Source organism: Protopterus annectens, chromosome 16.part0, assembly GCF_019279795.1.
Source record: "Protopterus annectens isolate FY-2018-M chromosome 16.part0, PAN1.0, whole genome shotgun sequence".
Classification (NCBI taxonomy): domain Eukaryota; kingdom Metazoa; phylum Chordata; order Ceratodontiformes; family Protopteridae; genus Protopterus; species Protopterus annectens.
In genome coordinates, this window is record NC_056750.1 from 510,426,063 (window position 1) to 510,451,140 (window position 25,078).

Here is a 25,078-nt window from a genome sequence, read left to right on the forward strand (position 1 = left end):
GACTCTATATCCCATCTGGCAAATATACAGCCATTGTAGAAGACAACTACAACAGACCATTATTATGGCAGACAAACAATGGCTCATACTATCAAGTAACCCCTCCCCCCAAATATGTATTACCACTATATAGGTCCCCACAGTTCATTAATCGCTCAGCTAGATACAATAAATCAACAACTACAGAATCAACATCAGACTGGATACTCACAACTATGCTCAAGTCTATAGCCTGACAAGAACACTACCAGACGCATTAAGCAATGATCTTCCCGTATTTACCATCAGGCAATCTAAACATAACCCACTTAACCATTAATGCAGATACGCTAAAAACCTCTCCAGTATTGATGGCAAACCTTCTCTAATACCCTCCAATCTCGCAACTAAAACATACTATAAAACCTACCACTGGACGAAGCCCTTCTCCACTTTAATACTACATTCCTAAATATTCCAAATGAACATGCTCCAATCAGAAGCAAAAGAGTAAAAACTAACTCAGACTGATGGCTAAACAAAAACACCAATCTTATAATGAAAAAAAAACTGAGATAAATCATGGGCTAAATAGATAGAAAATAAACACACAAAACCTCCAGCAATGTAAATACCTGAGAAACATAAGAGTGTCACCAAAAAAGACAAAAAAATTACTACTCGAGTCACTTCACATGGCACATACAAACAAAATCCTAAACTACTATGGTCAACAATAAAACTGTTAAACCCAAGCAAAATCACCCAAATCACCAACAGTTTCCACATCTAATGAAACTACAGCAACCCAATTCAAACACTTCATTAAAACAGTGCTTGAGAAAAGACCCACAAAACAAATCAACCTATAACTTACCACAAAGTTCTCTAGACAGCTCACCTTAATTATACACCTAATCACCCACTTTCTGCATCAACCCAATCCCCCAAATCAATCAAGAATTGTCTAAGCAAATAAACACCTATAACCTTAGCTCCCTACCACCTTCCTACAGACTATCTTAAAATACTAGCTGATGCAATCACCTATCCCATATCTATACTGATGAACTGCTTAATTTCTGAAAAGCTATACACCAGGCTTATGGAAAAAGAGCTATGGAGGCCCATCCACAGAACTCACAAAATTACTGGCCCATCGCCATTTCTTCCATATCCAATTATAGAAAAATACATACATAAACATCTAATGGCATAGGTCACCTAAACAATAATACTCTAGCTAACCAAGCAAGCATCTCTCCAACCACAGTACCACTTTGGTCTTAATGAATTTCACTTTGACAACCAATACAGTCTGTATGTGTAGGATTTTGAATACAACCATAGAGAATATTTTATATACATTCATGTGCTTGAGTATATATATATATATATATATATATATATATATATATATATATATATATATATATATATATATATATATGTATGTGTGTGTGTGTGTGTGTATGTATATATATATATATATATATATATATATATATATATATATATATATATATATAAATGATTATACTAGTTTTCGTCGACATCCCAGACACAAAAGATCAAGCATTTGCACCATATATATGTATAGATATCCGTCTACATATATATATATATATATATATATATATATATATATATATATATATATATATATATAAGACAGCACTCCAAGAATAAAGCAGACATGGAAATATTTAAAGGGGACTATACCATTATGGGGTGACTGCAAATAGGGGTACAGAAAATACACAAGGCGGCACTGGAATTTACTGAAGAAAATTAGCAACGGAACCAAGGTACTGGAAGCAAATGACTACAGAAGGGAAGGTAATAGTCTGGGATGAGGCCAAATAAGAAGTTATATACTCATCATAACGTTCCATGTGAGTTGTTCCATCTTGCCTTCATTCTTTACTGGTGGGGTCTGAGCCGATGCCTCGGCTCCGATACGGCTGTTTGCAAAGCTCAAGGTTTACCAGTAGCTCGAGACCAAGCCCCTTATCCCATGATGCACTGCAGGAATTACCTCAGATCTTGTTTGCTGCATGTACTATATCCATGTAAGAGAACTACCCTCCTACAGAGAGGAAGAAGAACTGAGTAGCCAGGATGAGACCAGTCAACTATCAGCCAGGTGGAGGATGGAGGGAAGCAAGAATGAAGGCGAGATGGAACTCACATGGAACATTATGGTGAGTACATAACTTCTTAATGTGAAGTTGTTCAATATTGCCGTTCAATCTTTACTGATGGGTAGCGTCCCTAGCACCCTCAATCTCAGGTGGCTCACGGGAGTACACTCTTCAGGACCGTAGATGCAAAGGAAGCCCTGTCCCTGGAGGCCTTATCAACTTTGTAATGAGTGATAAAAGTATGATGTTTAGATGTTATCAAGGGGCAATTTGGCTTGGAATGCAGAAGATGTAGAAACTGCTCTGGTAGAATGAGCTTTAATCTTGTGTAGTAAGGGCATAGTAGCAGCTGAATAAACAAAGGTGATACAATCAGAAAGCCATTTTGAAAGTGTTTTAGCCACTGATCTACCTTTTCTGGCTTCAGAGAAAGACACAAAGAGCTGGTCTGATTTTCTAACATCTTTTGTTCTGTCCAAATAATATCTGATGTCTGTGAATGTCAAGTTTGTGCAGCATATACTCAAGTTTATTGGAATGGTTAGGGAAAAAGACTGGCAACTCAATGACTTGGTTGATAATAGATTCTGAACAAACTTTGGCCAAAAAGGAGGGGCTTGTCCTAAGAGATACTCTATCAGCATGAAAAACCAAATAAGGAGGGCTGATAGAGAAGGTTTAAAGTTCTGACACTCTGCGGGCAGAAGTAAAAGCCACCAGAAATATGGTTTTCCATGATAAAAATTTGAGATCACAAGATGATGCTGGTTCAAACGGGGGAAAAATTATACGAGATAGCATAAAGTTTAGATTCCAGGGAGAATAAGGAATTTTCACTGGAGGCTTCATGTGAAAGGTTCCTTTGAGAAAGGCCTTGGACAACTTATGGGCCATAATGTTTAGCCCTTCATCTCCAAGATGAAAGTTAGATATAGCAGCCAACTGGACCCGAACTGTAGCGGCTGCAGCTCCTTTATTAAAGATCATAGTCAAGAATTCTAATATGGAAGTCAAGGGGGCTTGATAAGGATTAATGTTCTGCTTAGAGGCCCATATGGAAAATCTCTTCCACTTACCAACATATAATCTTCTGGTGGACAGCTTATGGGAAAACAAGAGGATCTGCCTCGTCTCATTAGAAAGGTTATGAAGCCTGGCTATGAGGGGAACTGGAGCAGCCAAGCTGTTCACTTCAGTGGCTGCAAGGAAGGATGGAGGTCCCCTGATGGATGTGTCAGAAGGTCCAGAACTGGGTCCAGAATTCATGGATCCTCCAAGAGATGATGATGAAGAAATGGGAACCAAATCTGCCGAGGCCAATGAGGGGCTATAAGAATGATAGTCCTTCCCAGCGACTTTGCTTTCCATAGAAGTCTGGGTATTAGCGGGACTGGAGGAAATGCAAAGAGGAGACCAGAGGGCCAATCGTGTATGAGTGCGTCTCTCGTGGGTTCTCCCAGAGGGGGAATCAGGGCAAAGTAGTGGGAATCAGGGCAAAGTAGCTTCTGCATTTTGTGTTGATGTGACTGGCAAAAAGATCGCAGCAAGGCTGGCCCCATTTGTGGAAAATCCTGTCCGCAATCTCTTGTTTGAGGAACCACTCGTGCAGCAACAAGATTGCGTGCTCAGTTTGTCCGCTATTACATCAGATCTCCCCGGGATGTGCATTGCCAACAGAAAACGCTGGGAGGAGACCGCCCACTGCCAAACTCTGAAGGTTTCTCGGCAAAGGGAGTAAGCCTCGGTCCCGCCTTGCTTGTTCAAGTACCAGACCACTGACATACTGTCAGTCTGAATTGCAATCGTCCCTAGAGGAAGAGTCTCCTGGAAGTACTGCAACTCCAGAAGTATGGCTCTCACCTCCAGAACATTGATATGCAGATGTGACTCTTGATCCGTCCATGTGCCTTGGGCAGTCTTTCCCTGAAAAAGCCCCCCCCTATCAGGGAAGCATCCGTGGTCACAGTGGCCACTGGAGGGGGTAGTACAAAGGGGCTTCCTATGGTTACATGAAGAAATGTCAACCACCACTGGAGAGCTCTCCTGCAAGAGTTTGTAATTAAAATCATGTGATTCATTGGAAGTTCCTGATAAGACCATTGAGCAAAAAGCAGCCACTGAAGAATCCGCATATGCACCCTTGCTAATGGTATGGCCAAGATCGTGGTCGCCATCAAACCCAATACTTTTAAAACTTCTGCGGCTGGTGCTCTGTCCTTCGACACCAATGAGCTGACATGCTGGCGAGGAAGAGAGACACACTCAACTGGTAGTCAGAGTGGTGGTTGAAGTATCTAACTCTGCCCCTATAAAGACGATATGCTGCAATGGCGACAAGGCAGACTTTTCTGAGTTGACTGTAATGCCTAAGTGATTGCAGAGTGTCAATGTATTCCCTTGCCTGAATCAGCTGATGCTTGGTGGTAGAGGTAAGGAGCCAATCATCTAGGTTAGGAAACACCTGGAATCCTAGACGCCTCAGGTGAGCTGTGGCCACTTCCATGCATTTGGTGAACACTCTGGGGGCTGAAGTGAGACCAAAGGGCAGGGCTCGAAACTGATAATGATTGGCTCCCAGCAGGAAACGCAGATGATGTCTGGATGGCCTGGCCATTTTTATGTGGTAGTACGCATCCTTGAGATCTATCGAGCACATCCAATTGTCTCTCCCTAAAAAGGGAGGTATAGACTGTAGAGTGACCATCTGGAACTTCTCTTTCTTCATAAATTGGTTGAGTCTGCTGAGGTCCAAAATAGGTCTCCAGTCCCCTGTTTTCTTTAGAACCAAAAAGAATCTTAAGTAAGTTCCGGATCCTGTTTGGACTGCTGGGACTAGCTGGATGACTTTTTCTAGCAACTTGTGGACCTCTACAGTTGCTTGTTCCCTGTAACTGGGTGGAACTTCTGGTATTCTCCTTGCGGGTGTGGGTGGAGTGGAGAATGGTATGAAATATCTTATGGAAATAATACTTTGTACCCAGCTGTCATTTGTTATATCTTGCCAGGTGTCTGGGTACAAAGATAAACGACCCCCAACTGCCTCCAGAGAAGAACAGTCGGGCCTCCTTTCTGGACTCTCTGTTAGGAGGATGGATCGACGAGGAAGTCTCAGATATTTCCTTTTTGGTGGCCGTCACCACCATGGCATCAACAGGGACTCCTTTGGGCAAAAAGGATTTATCTACGGGGGCAGAAATGAATTTATCAGGCCTCCGATGGACAGGTACCAAAGACTCCGGTGACTCCTACGCCCTCTGAGAGACCAGCTGCATGAGCTCATCGAAGGGTGGAAACACCCAAGAGGTGGAAGGTTGAGACCCGAAAGCCTTCAGGAGAACTGACTCATCCTCAGTAGGGCTTTTGGACTGCCAATCACCCCTCTGCCTACGGATCTCTAGTATCTCAGCAAAGGAGATATCCTCAGAGGGGGATTGTGGGGACCCTTCTGACTCATCCAAGTCAGCATCAGATGTGAAATACTCCTGTGGGGAGTCCAAGTGTCTCCTCTTTCACAATCTCTTCCTGGGGACGTCCTCAGTGGGAACATCTGGGGAGGTCTCGGAAGAGCAAGGAGCACCCTGTGAGGCTCAGGGTCTCTACGCTTGGCCTGGACGATGGAGGCAGAAGCGGACACAGGTGCTTTGGGGGAAAAAGAGACCAGACCTGGTGTCGAGAATGTCTTTGGGGACAAGGCTCTTGTCATGGCTTCGAAGGCATCACGGCTCCGATGAGTCGACGAACCCGAAGGAACTGCCAGCCCCTCTCGCACAGAGGCAGTGGGCTCCAAGTCGGAGGTAGAAGCCAAGCTCATCTGAGACAAGGCCCCGAGAGGAAGAGTCGGCACCGACAAGTCGGTGCGACTATCCTCCTCAGACACGACAGGAGAGTGTCGGGTCCTAGAGTCCCCGGTTGATGCCAAGGACGCCAAAGTAGATGGAACAGACGACAACGGAGCAGGTCTTGGCTCCAAAGGCTCCACAATCAGCAGGTTGGCCCCCTCCGGCTCCAAAGGTCCGGTACGGCTCAGAGTTAGAGCAGTCAAATCCGGGGTGGCGGTCTTCGGTTCCAATGCCAGGGCCGGAGCAGACAATTTAGCAAGGCCTGGTGCTCGTAAGAGCTTCTGCACCAATCGGTCCATATCCAAATCTGAGAGGCTGAAAGAAGACCAAGAGGAGTGCACCGACAGTGCCGATTGAAGGAGTGGAGATGCAGGTCTCTCAGACACCGGCTCCAAAACTGTGGGCCGGCTCCGAAACGAAAAGACACTTGGCGGCTCTGAGGGCTGTGGAGCTGATGTCCCAGAATACTCCATTTTTTTTTAGATTTTTTTGATTCTCTTGAAACCTTGGAGTCTCCTGTAGATTTCAAAGACTTGGAGGACTTGCTGGCCCCCATCCTGGTCACTCAAAGCTTCAGAAAAAGGATGCTTCAGCAGGCCTCTATCAACAAGCTTCCTTTTCCTCTCCAATAATACCCTTGAGGAAAAGGAGTGGCAAACATTGCAGGACTCCTGCAAATGCACAACACCTAAACAATATATGCAATGAATGTGCCCATCAGCGACGGACATCTTTTGCCGGCAGTCTGGACATTTCTTGAACCCAGACTTTGGGTGTTTGTCCTTATCCTCAGACATAATACAAGAAATTCCTTTAGGCTTAACACTACAAAGCCACACAAGCCTAAGTCACAGTCAGTTATATATCACAAAATACCACGCCTAGGCTCAAGTTAACAAGCTTAGAAAACAGGTGATAAACTAGAACAATAGATCACACACACACACACACACACACACACACACACACACACTAAACAATGGGCCCAAAGAAAGAAGGGTTAACAATGCTAAATATGTATATCTATAAATCTATATAATTAAGGAAACAACCAGGCCAACACGAGGCCACTACAACTAAGCTATTCAAAAGGCATATGAAGGTTAAGGGATCTTATAGAAAACTACAGAAACTACTCAGACTAATCTAATGAAGAAAAAAATTATTGAATAACTTGCGAAAAACACTTTTTGTTGAAAATTGGCTCGAGCGAACTGGAACCACTGAGATCCGTGCCGTGGCAAACTAGATCGGAGGTAATTCCAGCAGTGCATCATGGGATAAGGGGCTTGGTCTCGAGCTACTGGTAAACCTTGAGCTTTGCAAACGGCCATACCGGAGCCGAGGGATTGGCTCCGACCCCATCAGTAAAGAATGAACGGCGAGATTGAACAACTTCATATCGGAAGTTTGGACTGTGAGTTAGAGACTACCTGCCTACCTACCAGGGACTGATACAGTACAGGCAAAAAGAAGGGAACAGGGGAGCGCTAAGAGAAAGACCAGCTTTGGCTGAAGCTTTAAGTTTAGTCTAGTTCAGAAGCTGCCATTAAAAAGGAATAATTAGTTTGGCATACAAAATATTGCAAGATAATTATGAGAGTCAATTAGAAGATTTTAGATTCTATAGACAAGTCAGAAATGATTGCAATGTTAACCTTCTAGATCTCAACACCACGTTAAAAAAATGTAACTGAGAACCATTACGCACCCTTGACTTAGACCAAGCAGTGGACTATTTTAATAGCACTCTTACTAACATCCTTGATTTAGTAGCCCCCATAAGAACAATTACAGCTAAACTACACTATACTCCATGGCTTAGTAAGTCCACTAGAGCCCTAATAAAATGTAGAGATAAAGCATGGAAAACCTGGAAGAAAGACAACACTAGTCTAGCTAAACAAAACTGTTAACACGTTAGGGATTGGGTCAAAAAACAAACAAGGCTCGATAAACAGAACTACTAAGTATCCAAAACAAACACTCCAACAGCCCTCAAAAGTTCTGGCATGCAATTAACTCCCTACTAAAACCTGGTAAAACCACCACACCAGCTCCCACCTTAACTTCCACAAAAACAGACAGTGATATAGCCTCCAATTCAATCATCACTTTACTGAATCCATTAAATCACTATCTACTCGACTATCCAAAAATAGCTACTCACCCATGCCAACAGCTCCTAACACATCTCTCTACATTCTCACCTGTCCCAACCTCTACAGTAAAAAAAAATATCTCTTAAAACCTAAACCCACTACTCTTGCAGCAGATGCTATACCAGTAAATTTCCTAAAAATGGCGGCCGACTCCATATCCTACCCAGTCTCGATCCTTATCAACTGCTCCATACAGGAACCCTATATCCCTCAACTGTGTAAAATCTCCTACATTATCCCCCTTCATAAGGGTGGAAATTTCTATGATTTCTCAAACTACCACCCCATTGCCATTCTGTCTCCTTTATCAAAGATACTTGAGAAATGCATACACACTCAGGTCACGCATTTCCTAAATTCAAAATATCTCCTCTCATCTACACAACATGGCTTCCGTCCTCACCACAGTACAACCACCGCCCTTCTCTCTTTCACAAACCTGGCTAACCAGCAGAGAAATAACATATTTGTATCTGCTATATTCCTGGACCTCTCTAAAGCATTTGACATGGTATCTCACTCCATACTAATAGATACTCTAACCTCTTTAGCCTTTGCCCCTGACACTATTGCTTGGTTTAAAAACTAGCAGACCGACAAGCTGTTCAGTGGAAAGGACCTTTACTCCCAACCACCACTGGTGTACCTCAAGGTTCCATATTAGGTCCACTGCTCTTTTCTATCTTCACCAATAATCTGCATACCTCTACCCTGCAGGCCTCACTCATACAGTATACTGATGATTCCACCCTAATCTGCTCAGTCCCATCTCTTACCACCCTACAGCACCTTGCCCAAGAATATTTTCCTCAGTAGAAAGGTGGATCACAAATACTCAACTTATCTTAAATCCCAACAAAACTAAATTACTTCTTTTTACCCCAAACAAATCAAAAACCTCTCCACTCTCCTTCTCTATCTCCTCCAATAATGGAACTGTCATTTCACCCTCTCCCCACACCAAGCTCCTTGGCGTCGAAATAGATAACCTCCACTTTGACATCCATATCTCTCAAACTATAAAAAAGGTACACAAAAAAATGGGTTCCCTGTACAGACAAAAACTTTCCATCAGATCAGGCTCAGGTCACCCTAGCTCAAACCCAGCCTCTTTCCACACTAATGTATGCAGCACCAATTCTGACTTATGTTAGAGAATCTGACCTAGACAAACTTGAGTCGTTATAACAAAATAATCACGTTTGCTAAAAATTCCCCCTTTAGAACCCATCATTGCATACCTCTTGGGCAACTTCAGTGGCTTGAACTCCCACATCTATTAACCTATCACCAACTTGTCATAGCATACAAGTCTTTCAGCTTTTCCCGGTTAGGGACCGCCAGAGCAGAACTCCGGTCCGCTCATGACTGGCAGTGGATTTTACAGTGCCGAGTTGCCAGCCCGATGCCCAACCTTCAACAAAGGCATGCCCATTTACACTCGCACCTACCTGCATGTCTTTAACGTCACTTGACCGCGGGGAGGACATGCAGAGTCCACACAGAAGGCGCTCCATCCTGACAAAACTCCAGCTCTAAGACAATTATACACCAAATCATTCACTCCGCTCTGCCAACAAATCACTCTTCTCTATCTTCTCAGCCAACACAGCAGGTAAAGCTCTATTTTCACACAGTATAGCAAAAAGTTGGAATAATCTCCCTCCCTCTGTGACTTCTGCATCAAATACCACACAATTCAAAAACTCTCAAGGCTCATCTTATAAGCTCTTGGCTCTGTCCATGTGTTACATAATCCTAAAAATCTGTTACCTCCATCCTCTTTTCTCTCCTACTTCAGGCCCTCAGCAAGCATGATCGTTACAAATGGTATCCCTTGACAAACAGTAACTTTGTTGTGATCTCTGTCCATATTTTTTTTTACAACAAACAATGTACATATGTAAATATTGCTGATAAGAATTATTTTACTGTTTCTTTTTTCACAAAATACTACTAGTATAAACAATGTTTTACATTAGGTATAATGTCATTATTTGTTTGTCTTAATTAAGTGGAGCTTTTCTCCCCGGGCCTCTGCTGTAAATGGACGTCGTCCAGTCGGACCATCCTGGTTAACAAATGTAAAATAAATTTTAGAAAGGTCTGGGAAGAGAGATTAGAAAAGCAATTTATAAAGGAACAGTGGGCAGACATTTGTATGGCTGTCAAATTTGCAAAATCCACAAGGTTTAGGATTTTTGCATGAAAGTGTTTTGCATGAGTAGTTTTATACCCCAAGCAGACTTCAGAAAAAAATTCCTCAGGTAGACAGCAATTGTTGAAAGTGTGATGGAAGAGAGAGTTAATTAGGAACATGCTTTTTAAGTATATCCCAAGCCAAGAAATTTTAAAAACTCCAAACAGAATACTATCAAAAATGTTGTGTGAGTAAAGGATTTTAACTAAGGAAATGATTCTTTGAGTTGGGCTGTACATACTGAATTTCCTAGACATAGTTAGGCTGCACCAAGTTTAATGCTACTGGCTGGCCAAAAAAAAAAAAAAATCTAGAAAATGGAAATCAAAATCTAAACTAACTTAAGTATGGAATATTGCACATATGTACAGAGAAAAGAAAAATAGAAACAGATGGTGGGAGTTTTACAAAAGAAAAGGAGCAAATTACACAAATAAATGAAATCTGTGGGAATAATCCATGCAAAATAATGTTCAGGAGGAGTAAGATTTAACAGAGGGCAAGAAATTAGCTATTTAAGTAATGCTAGAATGAATGAAAAAATTTTAAAGAAAAACTAAAGATATGTACTTAATATAATGATAGACCTGTGTGGTCTTCTGCCCTTCTCAACTGGTGGGTCTTCTGAACCAACTTTGGCCACTCTATAAACTTTTGGATCCAAGGCTCAAACTCCTCCCCTTACCCATAATCCCCCTCATCTACTTAATTATCTCAGATCTTGTCTGCCTGCATTAAAATAAAAGGGCCTATACAAATACATGGGAAAACTCCTGCCTGTAGAAATGAATACCTGGCATACAGACTAAAGTTGTGGTCCCTTCTTGCTTACTGATGTACCAAATCACTGACATACTGGCAGTCTGGATGGAAATCACACTCCTGGGAGGGAATCCTGGCAAGCCTGTAATGCTAGGATGACTACTCTCATCTCCAGGACACTGATGTGAAGACACTCCTCTGTGGAGGACCAAGTGCGTTGGACAGGATCTATGCATGAAATGCCATGCACCCCCAGCTGTTGCAATTTAAAATGGTCTGTGGTCACTGTAGCTTGGGGAGACAGTAGAATATAAGGGTGACGCTGTGAAACTGGGAAGGGCATCCATCCCCCACTGAACATGACTTCTGCAAATGTGGGTGAGGCACACAGGAAAGCTCATCAGTTGAGACTGTATCAACCACTGGACTGCTAGGGTCCACTGGAAAACTCTTGTGCAAAATCTGGCTAGAGGGACTAAGGTGATGGAGGCTGCCATCAACCCTTGAAGATGTAATATGCACCTTCCCGGGGGGGGGGGGGGGTCTGATGGGAGAGTCCTGTCAATAATTATGGCAGCCTGGTTATCGGCAAGGTTGGATCCAGTTGGGCTCCAAATAACATCGTCTTGTACCGGCTGTGATTTTGATTTCATCATGTTGATGGTTATCACCAGATGGGAGTAGAACTGGAGTAAGGAGCCCCTGGCTTGAAGATGACAATTCCTGGTCAAAGCAGTTTACAAGCCATTCACCCAGATATGGTAAAACACTGAATTTCCTGTAGTCTGAGTTGATTGTCATGCACTTAAGTCAACACCTGAGGGTCTGGGTTGAGAACAAAGAGCAGGGGTCTGAACTGGAAATGACTCACTCCTAACCGAAAGTGGAAGAATCTCCAGGAATGGCTATTTTGATGTGAATGTACATATCCTGAAGGTCTATAGAGCACATTCAATTCCGGTAGGATGGACTGACAGTCACTATCTGCAACTTTGTCTATATTACACGCTGTTTTAGGAGACAAAGGCCAAAAGAACCTTGAACAGACTCAGACCCTTGCTGATCTGTCTAGCAGCTTTATTTCTTGTGCTGCAGCCTTCCTTAGCGTGAGTGGGATAATGGGAAGCCTTTTTTTTTAACCAGGTATCAGACAGCCTCTGGTTATGTTTCTCTGGATCCATATAGCTCGGCTGGTGGTTGCTCAGTTTAAGGAATGCAGAGAGAGAGGAGGCACCACCTATCGGACTGCTTCCAAAGTGCAGCAGTCAAGCAAACCTTCAGGACAGCTGAAAAGGCCCGTCAGAGAAAGGGTGTCTAAAGCCTTCGATTTTCTGGTCTCTCCGACCGCAGAGGAAACGTCCATTATGATTATTCCCCCTCCACCCAACATCTGGGGGCCTACTGCTAAGTGTGTTGATAGTGAGACCTTGAGACTGGCAGAACCACAATTTCTTGCCCCCTTTTTGTTTCCTGAAAAAGGTCAACTGAGGGGTAGAAAAGCTTACTGCAACTGAAGACAAGGTTTTATCATCCTGTTCAATTCTAGACAATATCTCCTTAACATTAGGCTCAAATAAAGTGGTCCCATCACAAGGAGCATTACTAAAGAACATACTGAAATGTTCCACAAAGTCACAGCGATGCATCTAGGAATGCCGGTGCCCAGTTATTCTGCTGCCTGCCTCTCTTGATGTGCCAACAAACGCATTAGACAGTACAGATGTGTAAGAACTTAACAGTAAATGTCCTGCTGATCACTGCTGTAGTATTTCTGACATATGGGTGATTCCCTGAGCTGAAGGAGGAAGGAAGGGTGATCGGCTACTGAACAGAAAGGTTGTCCAGCAGTCGAGAAAGGACCATCTGAGCAAACACTGCCCTGGGCCTGGAGAAAGCATCAATTTTGTAATGTTTGGTAAAGGTGTGCTCACAAGACCAAGTCGCAGCCGGCAAAATTGACCTGGAGTCTACTCCCTTGTGAAATGCCCCTGAGGAAGACACTGCCTTAGTGGAATGCGCTTTAGGGCAGGAAGGCAAGGTTTTATTGTAGTGTGAGTAGCAGAAAGACAGCCATAGAAATTCAAGTTGCAATAGTTTGTTTGCAGACTGGTTGGCCCAGCTTAGGGCTCATGAATAATACAAACAGCTGATCCATCTTTCTCAAGGATTTACTTTTGTCCAGATAAAATCTAAGTTGCCTGTGAATGTCCAAAGAATACAAGATCATTTCCCCCTAACTTCTGTGGATTGAGAAAAAGTGGATAGATGAATAACCTGACTGAATGACAACTCGTTCACTACCACAGGCACAAAAGGATAATTAGCACTGACAGTCACCTTGCTCCAATAAAAAAAAAGAAAAGGGAATGGGCATGAGAGCTTGTAACTCCAAAATCAAAGCAAAGGTGAGAGCCAAGACAGAGAGTTTTCCAAGTGCAAAATATTTGAAAATTAGATGATGATGGTTCAAAAGGATGCAATGTAAGCTTTTCAATCACAAGATGAAGATCCCACAGGGTGCAAAGGTTTTCTTTGTTGGGTTAAGGAGGACTCCCCTGAGGAGAAGCTTGACCACCTCTCTAGTCATAACTAGACTGCTGGGAGAGAAGTAGGCATTGATAGCCGACGGGTGAGCTTTTATAGAAGAGTAGGCCAAACCTGATCAAAGCAGTTCACAGAGATATTGCAGTACAGTGGGAAAGTACAGTTGTGCAAAATCTTACTATAACAGTAGATGTCCTTTCTCTTCACCATTGCAATATTCTTCACCTTAGGTATCTCCTGCCAGGAATAGCCCAACATTCAGCCAGTATTCCAAAGCCTTTAGATCTTGTATGAGCTGTACATCACACATATATTCAGTGCTCAGGACGTATGGATGAAGTGAATTGCCCCTGTGGAGAACAGTTTCCATACGACAAAAGGAGGCTATGCATCTAGAAAGGGAAAAAAATGCAGATGGAAAAGTGGGACCCTCAGCCAGGAGGGCAACCAAATTAGCCCCCCCCCCAAAAAAGGGGGGATAGAGGGAGGGACCGAATAATGCAACAGCGAAGAGATCATCATCTGCTGTTATGGTACGATTTTACACAACTGTACAATGTTCTATATCACATTCTTCACCTTAGGAAGAATACAAAAGCTCAAGAAAAGGAGTGGGAGGTGGAAGGCTGGGAAGAGCCCACAATAAACCCATGCATGAAATCTCTAGCAAAGCACACTCTGGCCTAGAAACCATGTACAATTTAAAATGCTTAGTAAAGGTATGCATCAAGGACCAAGTAAGCAGCTTCAAGGATGGTATTAGTGTCCAAACCCTTGAAGAAAGCACCAGAAAAAGCAACAGTCCTAATGGAATGAGTTCTAACTGAAGTAGACATACTTGCCATGAAAGGAACAACAAAAGGAAAAGGCCTTAGGCATCAAGGAGGAAATGGTTTGCTTGGAAACAGCTAAATCCAAAGTCCTGGGATGGAAAAAAAAAAGAAAAAATCTGGCGAGGCATCTGTGTGAACTTGAAGAGGAGGAGGTAGTTTGAATACTAGAACTGCATTATTGACCTGTCCCTTCCACCAAAGCAGCTCCTTCTTGAGACAAGGGAGGAGAGGAATCAGGGTGTCCAAGGGGTGATAGTGCTGGGACCACATATTTCAGGAACCAATGGGATTTTTCCTCACATGAAGTCTGGCCAGGGGGGAGCATATGGATGTTGGCTGCCATGAATCTCAAAGTTCTTAGCATGTCTCTTGCTCAGCAGTGGGTTGCAGGAGAGGTTTTGAAAAAAAAATTGGGACAGACTGTGAACTTTCTTCTGGGGGAGGAAGGCATGCATTTTCTGTGACCAGTCTGCAGCTCAGGAAAACCAGGTCCTGTGTAGGAACCATGTGGGATTTTTTTGTAGTTTACAGTGAAAAAACAGACCTGTCAGGAGTTGGAGGGTAAACATAGATACTGAAGGAGAATTTGTGTGTGTGTTGGGCTGGATTAACAGGTCATCCTGGTAGGGGGAAATCTGGATTCCCTGAGTGTGGCTGAAAGCCACTACTGGTGCTAGATACTTTGCGAACACACTCGGAGTTGTGGAAAGGCTAAAAGGCAGAGCAGTAATTTGAAAATGTGAACAGCCAGAGGGAAATTCTGAGGAATCTCCTTTAAGAAAGCAGACTAGGCATATGTAAGTAGATGTCTTTCAGATCCAGTGACTATAAAAAAGCTTGGATGAGGATGAAAAGCAGAAGAGTGTGAAGAAAGCATTCGGAAAGGTGCCACTTTCTCAAGTGTTTAGGAGAAACAGGCCCCGGATGGGACTCCACTGTCCTCCTTTCCTTGACACTGCAAAACTCCCCGAGTAAAATCTTTTTTCATGAAGTCCTTTGGAACTTGCTCAATGATGCCCCAATTCAAAAGGTCTTGAAGAATGGAAGCAAGAGGGAAATTTAGTTGCAAGGAGGTTGTGTATGCCTTTCAGAGGGGGTTGACACTGGATTCTTGTATAAATATTTTAGGTAATCAGGCTAGTGGTTGAGAATGAGATGCAGAAGAGGTTGACTGAACAATTTCCTGGAAAACCTCAAGGGAAGGAAGTACTGGAGAAGGGCCAAGAGTACACATTTCCAAAATGCTATAATACCGCTTCTGAATATCTGAGATTTGAGTGGATTGCATTCAAAGTATTTCATCATGTTCGGATGGTCTCCCCAAAGGAAGCTTCCTCAATACGAGAATCTGGAGACAGGGATTCCTCTTCATCAGAAGAGATTTGCCCTGGACAGCGTAGCCGAGAACAACAGTCTTAGTGAATGGCCAGAACTGTAGTCATGTTCTTCCACAGAGGAAGACAAAACCAAAGCAGGTTTTTGAGGAGTAGCCTGTGGCTGTGGAGATCCAAAGAGAGCTTTCAAAGACACAAGAGCTTTGAACAACCCCTGTGAGAATCAATCTACTCCTTTCCCCTAGCTGCTGAGGAAGAGGCTAAATACCTAGTCTTCATTTTCTTCTTTTTTTAGGCACTGCATCCACTGGATGAGACGCAGAGGTTTGGAACCCTGTTCAACTTCTTTTAAAGAGCCTGGGATCTCTTCCCTAACTAAAATTTGAGGGATGCCTTGAGGTCCCTTGGAAGTGATGAGCAGCAATTCATCAGATGCATCAGCAGTCTGTAAATCCTCCGGATCTATACCAGCCTCAGATGATGTCTCAATAACTGGCAACTGAGAAATAACCTGGAATAGTGCAGAATTTGGAACCTCAGTGGGTACTTTGGAGTCTGAAACGTTGGGCTGCAGATGCATTCTAGGGCCCTTTAGCTTTCTTCAGTGGCAGACATGTCAGAGGATGTGGATTTGGGCCAAACATTTAAGATGTGCAGTCTCCAGAAAGGTGCTGAAAGAGGAAAGCCTCAACTGAAGGGTTCTGGAAACGAATGACTGACAGACTATGCAAGATTTGTGATTGTGTTCCAGGCCAAGGTAAAAGACGCACTTGGTAGGCAAGTCATTGTATGGAATCTGCCTACCACACTTGCACTTACCCCTCTTACCTGGCATTAAACAACTTTCAACATAATAGTGTTAAGTAAAGAGGAAGCCTCCTCAATGGGGCACTTACCTGCGTAAATGATCAAAGCAAAGGTATCAGTGACCAAACGGCAAACAGTCTGATGGATACACAACCTGTATTTGTGGTGGTGACAAGATAGTCTGAGGATCCATGCTCATACATCCATCAATATATCCCAATGCATTCAAGCAGCGGTCATGCGTCAGACATATAAACCTGGGGAAACTGAAGCTTTGGTAACCCAGTAGGAAGTCAACAATGATGACCCATATGTCAGGAATACTGCAACAGTGACTTCTGTCAGGATATACAAGATCCATGGACATGCTTGACACAGACTGGAGGAAAGTCAGCAGCTTTTCCACTAACTTTTTTCCATCTTCTGCAGATAAAGACCTAGAGGAGAACTAGGATAATATGTCTTGGTCAGCTCCTTCGGAAAGTATGTTACAAGGGCCAAGTAGTTGAGCACCCTCAGACTGTAGGTCACTGAAACATACACCACTTTGCAAATCCGTCCAACTCCCTGGACTCTCCGTTAGATAGGCAGTAGAGCTCTCAGCAGCCATCTTTCTTGGGGGCTGCTCCTACCAAAATGGGATCTACTGTGGGAACCTTGCTCTAAATGAAGCAGTCTTTTTGGGGAACCCAATATCTTATCTGTCTTGCAGGGGCTGGCTCAACACCCATCTGGTATCCTCCAAGCCCACTTTGAAACCAGGTCTACCAGTTTGTTGGTGGGAGGGATAACGATTTCTCCTGGGGGAGAGGGGGTGGACCATCCCCACTTCCATTTTAACTCCAATATTTCAACAAAGGACATGTCTTAAAGGGATGGGATCTGGGAAACCATTTACTGAAATGAAAGACTTACTGACAGGTGGCAATGTGTCTTCTTTTATACACAAGCTTGAATACTTCTCCAGTCAGATGCTCTGGAGAAGACACTGATGCAGACAGGGAGCCCTCAACCTGGGCTACCTCAAGACTTCAAGGGGCTGGCTGCCCCAATGTGACAGAAGAGAGGACAGATGAATGAAGAACCCTGTGGAGGCAGGGACAGTACCAAGTCAGGAAAGGAGGTCTGCTCCCTAGACTGAGTGTACTCGGTGAAAGCCTCAAACGCAAACACCAAAACAGGCCCTGAAGCAGCCCCCACATATTCCATGAAATCCACCAGAAGCAAGCTCCAAGAACCCATTTAGTTCAGACACAAAGCCAACACTGGAGCCGAGCTGCCATGAGCCGATGCATCAAGAAAGAGAGCCCAATCCAAAAGTTTCAGAGTCTATCCTGCCCCGCCATGCTTGCTACAACCCCTCTACTCTGAGACCTGTTGATGTCCAAAGCAGTTGGAGTCAATCAGGTCAGAGACATATCTGGAATGGGAGGAGACAGTGTCTTTCAGATCCAACACACACATTCCCCCAGTGCCCACTCAAATCCAAGGCCAATGAATCTGACAGTTACAATCAATGTTGAACCTCCAACAGCAGTCAGCACTGGGTGGACTTCCAGATAGATCTGGGTCCACAGAAACTTCACTATCTTGCAGATGACAGCCTCAGACAGTCTCCTGAAGGACTGAACCAATCGCAAAGAGGAGGCCACAGAAGGAGGCCTTGAAACCACTTTGAAAGGATGTCTCCTGCAAAATACATAATCATAGCCCGGGCGGGGCAAACAGGCTAGAGAGAGAACTTGGTCTCTAGAAAAAGGAGTAAGAGAGCTAAGTCTGACGGGCTCCAAATACATAGGCTGGATTTGACAGCTTGGACATTTTCAGAGCCAGTCCTGATAGATCAGGAGAACATTTCCTAGAAGTTTCATTGTTATTCACGCTTTTCTTTCTCCCATTTTATATCCTTCTCTTTCTCTTTAGATTTCACCCCTTTGCTCTCATATGAGACCTTCTTGGTAGAAGGGGAAGATGACTTGACATTAAGAGGGGTTACCTTTTTCTGTGGTGGTAGACAGAAGCTCCTTAAAGGAGAAACTGGATCACCTATCATTTAAATCTCTGCTCTTGACAGCAGAACAGGCTGAGCAGTCCTCCAGATGTGCAGCTCCTAGGCAATATAAGCATACTGGGCATCTTGAGGAAGGATCTTATGCTCACAGGAGATGCAAAGCTGGATGCCTTCTCTGACATCCTGACTACTAGTAGAAAAACGACTACAGTAACAAAAACCTGCACTGCACCACAATTATATTTACAATTGCTAGAAATGCCGATAGTCACTACATGCAGATGGGGGGGGGCCCTAAATATTTTCAGGAGATAATGGCGCTACACTACTACTTTTATATATATATATATATATATATATATATATATATATATATATATATATATATACATATATATATATATATATATATATATGCATATATACACACATACACACACATATATAAATACATATTTTAACAGCAGGGAGGAGAAGAAAGGTCAAAAGACTCAAAGAAGAAAACCTATGCTAAGAACTCAAAATAAAGTCACCTATCTTGACGCCTAGTCTTTTCTCACACTGAGCCAAGAGATCAGAGTCTCTAGCTTTCAAGCAGCAAACGAGATCGGAGGTAATTTGGTAGGAGGAATGGGGAATTATGAGGGCAGGGAGGAACCAGAGTCTTGGATCCCAAAATCTGTAGACTTGCCAATGTTGGCTCTGATGATCAATCAGTTGAGGATAGGCAGAAGAGACATTGGATCATATGAATATTGCATTAAAATGTTACTATGGTTTGGTTTCTTTTCTATTAATGTACTTGTACCCATATTTTAAAAATTGACTATTCAATAAAGATGTTAAAAAGAGGAGGGGGCAAACTGAAATGGTAGAGATGCACAAAGCTGTCAGAGGAAGATATCGTGGACTGAGGATGTCTTAGATTGAAAGCCACTGTCAACTCTCCATAAAGAAACTTCAGTTCATTTTTTCCAGTTAACGCTTCCTGATATCTAGTTTTTTACATAAAGAATTAATCCCAGCATGGAAAAGACTTCTAGCTTCCATACTACTAGTTTACAATTTTATTTGGATGTACTAGCATCCCCTACACTTGCTTAGTAAGATGCATGTTGTAGGGAAAAATAAGTGGCTCTTTGCTATATGATCATAGTAGCTAGGACAAATTGAGATGATTTTTTGCTGACAGAATTCTCTGGATCTGAGATAAGCACACAAATAAAAACCCTTCTAGTTTCCAGTGTACAGAAGACCTACTTTAATTCAAGAGAAGGACAGTTTCCCTGAAGTTGAAACAACAAGAATGAATCATTGTCTACACAATTAGCTTGGGATATGAATAATTTGCCATTAAATTAAAATGCTACATTAGAGAATATTTAAAATGCAGAACCAAAGTAAAGGAGGATATGATGCCATATGACATGACACGCTGATACTAGTTACTAGTATAATACTGCCAACCTGAGCATCACCTCCTAATGTGAGATGTACTTTTAAATGTTGCATGTCTAGTCTAAAAGGTTCTCCTCCAGGTAAAGGAAAATCAAACAACAAGAAAGATCGATCCACAGCTGTAGTGGTGCAAATAAAACTAACATACAAATACAGTGAGAAGAAAATGACTGCAAACACACAGTCAACAATTTCAAAAGATTACCTCAAATGAACGGGAGTTAAAGAGTTTACGAAAACAAGTACAGGTTAACAATTTCATTACTAGCAAATCTATTTTAACTGTGTAGATATCACCTCTCTTTTTTTAATGAGTCTGCAGAAATAAACACACTGGCATACCATACCTGAAGCCAGATGGCGAATCACAAGTTTGTGACACTGGTTCCAATGTCCTGCTTTCATCAGATGCAAAGCTTCTTTGTGATGGTCACCTTCAGCTCTAGCACGTGTGGCCTTTGCCTCATGAATCCATTCTTTTGGCACATGAAGCTGCTGGGTTAGGAATTCTTCTTTCTTCTGGGAGTCGTCTGTTTCGTACAGTAAACAATGGCGACTTAGGAGTTCTCTTACTGCCTTCTCACGTATCCTATGTGCATTAAAAATGTATATGGTAAATGAGCCTGTTCAGATGCATAAAACAGAAAAGTAGCCTAAAACTGACCACTGAGGCTTTCAAAAGAACATTACAAAGTATCTGTGAAAACAATACTCTTAAAAGGGCAACCATTCACTGCTCCAGTTCTAACCTTGCATAATTAAGAAAAAACATATAGTTGTACGGTGAAATACCATAAAAAAGCTAAGTACTTGCTATTAAAAATAGAGATGATCCAAGCCATCCTCCTCATAAAAACCCGTAGCACTTCACTACAGGTTCAAGTCAGCTCAGTACCTAAAACCTCTCCCAGGTCTCATGTAGTCGAGCTTACCCTATCACACACTACACTACTACTTCTCTCCAGATCAGAAAGTTTGTAGCTCAAGATCAAAACATTAAAAGTTATAATCAAGATGAGAGAGATTTCAGACTGAAACAGCCTCTTATAGGCCTCGCCTCCAAAGAATGGAGGAGACAGGATGTAAAAGACATGTACAATCTCTAGCTCTATCATTAAGTTCTATGTATAACATCTGTACCTAGAATAAACACGGTTCATCCTTTTCAAAATGTGAAAGACAGTCTCTTTAGCTGCTCTTCTAGGTGGCTTTATGAAAGCATTTCATGTAGTATGGTGGCCATGAAGACCATATCCAGTTTGCAGCGTCTTGCAAAGGTATACAAGCCAATATTACAGCCACATAAATTTCATCCAGCGATTAATTACTTCATTGTTGGCACAGTGGTCTAGTGGTTAGTGCTGCTGCTTCAAAGCAAGAGGTTTCCCTGGTTTGATTTTCGGCTGGGGTGCCTTCTGTGCTGAATCTGCATGTTCTCCCTGTGTTCATGTGGGTTTCCTCTGGGTGGTCCAGTTTCCTCCCCACAATCCAAAGACATGCAGTAGGTTGACGGGACACACTAAAATGGCCATAGGTGTGATTGTTCATTCGATTGTGTAGTGTGGTAGCAATACCATGGCAAGGCTAGCCACCTGGTGGTGTAAACCTTGGTTCTAGATGACTGTTACTGTTGAAGTGACACCCCAACCCCATGTGCAAAAGTGGGAAAAAGAAGCTGTGGACAGATGGATGAATTACCGAAAAATACTTGAGATGCAGTCACTTGTTTTTACTGTGTGGTAGGAGAGGATTTCAAAGAGCTACCACATTTCTTATAACAATTTAAATCACTCAGGCACCAGCTTCATAGGTAGGTACGAGGCTATCTGCCCGAAGGCATTTATAAGCCTAGCCAAAATGTGTTGGCTTTCGCCGCCCCGATAGACAAGTTCCCTGTGCCTCTGTTCAGCACAGCCACTGAAGTGATCCCCGGGGTAAACTCCGTTTCCCATCCACTCGTCAAGGTTTCTTTTGAAGAGTGTTAGCGAGGAGCTCTGCCTAATATAGATTGGAATCTTGTTCCAAAGCATGGGAAGTCTCTGGGACAGGAATCTATCCCTCCAGCATGTCCTATTTATTGTTGTGGTGAGGTTTAGATCCCTAGAGCGTGTGGCTCGAGGGGATAAGGTTTTCTTTAGGTGGAGCCTTTCCATCAATTCTGGGTTGGACATGGCCTTGCATGTCAGGCAGAGATCACCTCTGAGTAGGCGGTATGCAACAGAGTACAACTGGAGTTTCTTCAGTTGAGCTGCATAGGGCAATCTGTTTGAGGCCAGTGATCCTCTTGGTGAGGTACTTCTGTGGTCTTTCCAGCTGTTGCAGGTGTCTTGTAAGGTACATCCCAAATGGAGCATTGCACTCTATGATGGGTCTGATGACTGATGAGTAGAGGGGCACAATGATCACTTTTGATCTGGATGCGAACCCTTTTGTGATTAGGTGGGCCACATAGAAGGATTTTCTAACCACTATGGCAATGTGATCATCAAAGGTTACTATCTACTTGGGTCCCCAGATCCCTTATTACGTCTTCCGTATTTAGGGGACTACCACCTACGTGGTAGTTTGGGGGTACTTTGTTTTTTCCAAAGGAGATGACTATGCACTTTTTGGCATTTAGCTTGAGGCCATGATTTTGACACCACGTATCTGTCTCAGTGAGACTCTTTTGGAGGATGTCTGTTAGTCAGAGAGTCAATTACAGCCAAAACTTGGTCAGCCACAGTCCTCCTGTGCTTGCCTGTACTTCTGAGAAGTATATGCCGAACAGGAGGGGTTCTAGGACTGAGCCCTGGGGAACGACACTTGTAACTGGTTTAGAGTCGGACCTAGCTCCCGCAACTCTCACCATGTGGGTTCGGTCCGTGAGCCAGTTGGCAACCCATCTTGTGATGTAGGGGTTTATGTTCAGGCTGGTGAGCTTGTTTATAATACCAAAATGGGGAATGGTGTCAAAGGCCTTTGCGAGGTCTAGGTAGGCTGTGTGTACCACCTTTCCCTAGTCTATAGCTTTGGTAACTGTCTCAAAGAAGTCCACCAGGTTTAGAAGGCATGATCTGCCCTTAAAGCCGAATTGGGTAGGGTCCAAGTGTTTGGAGGTATCCAATGTCTCTGTTAATGAGTTCCATGATGATGCGCTCCATAGCCTTGCAGACCAAGCTAGTCAGGCTTATAGGGCAATAGTTCCCGGGGTCTGTTTTGGCTCCACCTTTGTGGAGCGGAATAACCGTTGCTGAGCACCACTCTATGGGTATGTAGCCTGTGGAGAGACTGAGATTGAACAGTGTGTTTAGGTGAGGGCTTAGTTCTTCTTTGAGCTCATGTAGGACCCAGCCTGGGACACTGTCCGGTCCCCACTGATGCTGTGTTTTTGGCTTTGGAGAGGGCTGTTTTAACCTGAGTGTCTGTGATTTCAGGAACTCTACATTCTTCTGGTATGGTTACGGGCCCTTTTGGGGGTGAGAGGGGGGTGACGTTTGCGCTGAACCTGTCTGCCAGGATGTTGGCGATATCGGTCGGTTCAGTGTATTTCATGCCATTCTGCACCAACTCCGAGCTGATCTGAGCATTGCCACTTAGATTCTTGACATAGCCAAAGAATGTCTTGGGGTTATCTTTGGAGTCCTTGGCAATTTTTCTTTCAAAGCTCGCCTTGGATGATTTTATGAGGGATTGTAGTTTCTTACTGATACTAATCAGAGATGTCTTCCCTTCTTGGGGTTTTACTCTTTTCTTTACTTTACTAGTTTCCTCCTCCTATTGTATAGCTTGTTTATGGCAGGAGTCCACCAGACTGGTTTCCTTTTCTTGGAGGAGTGAGTCTTGGTTTTTCTTGGGATGGCAGGATCCATGCATTGTTGTAGGTGCCTGTAGACTGCATTAGTAAAGGATTTTGCAGCTTGGACGTTTATCCTTTAGCATGGGGGTTTTGGAACTTTCCACCTCAGTCTTAAGTAACGTGAAGTTTGCTTTTGAAGAGTTTTTCACGGTGTTTTTCTTGTCCGGGGGGTGGGGCGGAATGTGGATATCCAAAGTGATTTGTTTATGGTCAGATCTAACCAGCGAGGGGTTGACCTCCGGTGTGGAACACTGGTCGCCCATGTTGGTGATGACCAGGTCCAATATGCTGTCACCTCTGGTGGGAGTGTTGATCAGTTGAACCAGGGCGTTTGAGTTTATAAATTCTAGGAAGTGTTGGGTAAGGGAGTTAAGTACTGGAGTAGTTCTCCCAGTTAATGTTTGGGTAATTGAAATCACCCAATATTAGGGTGTTTGGTAGCACCTTTATGTTTCCCAGTGTTTCCAGAAACGCGGAATGGGGATCCTGGGACATGGTGGGTGATCTGTAGCAGGCTACAATTTGAATTGCAGTTTTGCCTGTTAGTTGCACGTGGATATCTCTTAAGCAGCGTGCTGTGCCACTAACCTGGAGGTGTGGGTATCCTTGATGAATATGGATGCGCCCCCACCTTTTGTATTTTGGTTTGGGTTCTGTGGCCGAAATGTATAGTATGAGTTGCAGCCTGGTAGGGCTGGGGTGCTCTCTGGGGCCTTAAACCAGGTTTCTGTTACTGCACATATATTGATTTTCTTCATACTGAGGAGTGCCTTGAGTGCGTTAATTTTGATGTTTAGACTTCTGGCATTGAGTAGCATTACCCTCAGTTTTTTGTTACTTGTGCTATTTACGGCAGTGGGATTTGTCTTTTGATCCTTGCCTAAAAAGGCACTATGGGGGTGGCACGAGTCTTGGCCAGTATTCGAAAGTCTAAGGGTGACAGATGCAAGCCGTCTCTAGCGAAGCAGCATGGCTTGTCGAGCATGTCATCTCAGGCGGACAGACACTGGATCCCCTTTGAATGACACCAGAAACTTAGCCAATTGTTGAAATCGAGAATTTTTTCTTTATACCGTGGTGTCAATCCTGGTGAGGGTGATTCTTCAAAGAAATTTGAAGAGAAATACAGGCAAAGACACCCAGATATGGTGATCAGAACACAGAAAA

At 43.4% G+C, this 25,078-nt stretch overlaps 1 protein-coding gene across 1 annotated transcript in view; it reads right to left on the minus strand.

The window, feature by feature from the left end:
- Positions 1–20,829, minus strand: part of LOC122790614 (nuclear pore complex protein Nup98-Nup96-like) — a 194,321-nt gene extending 173,492 nt beyond the window's left edge. Inside the window, exons 1-2 of the mRNA XM_044058140.1 lie at positions 20,823–20,829; positions 20,421–20,696 (exon numbers count right to left, since the gene is read on the minus strand). Coding sequence (XP_043914075.1) covers positions 20,421–20,696; positions 20,823–20,829 — 283 coding nt within the window. The remainder of the gene's footprint in view (positions 1–20,420; positions 20,697–20,822) is intronic.
- Between the last annotated feature and the right edge of the window lie 4,249 nt (positions 20,830–25,078).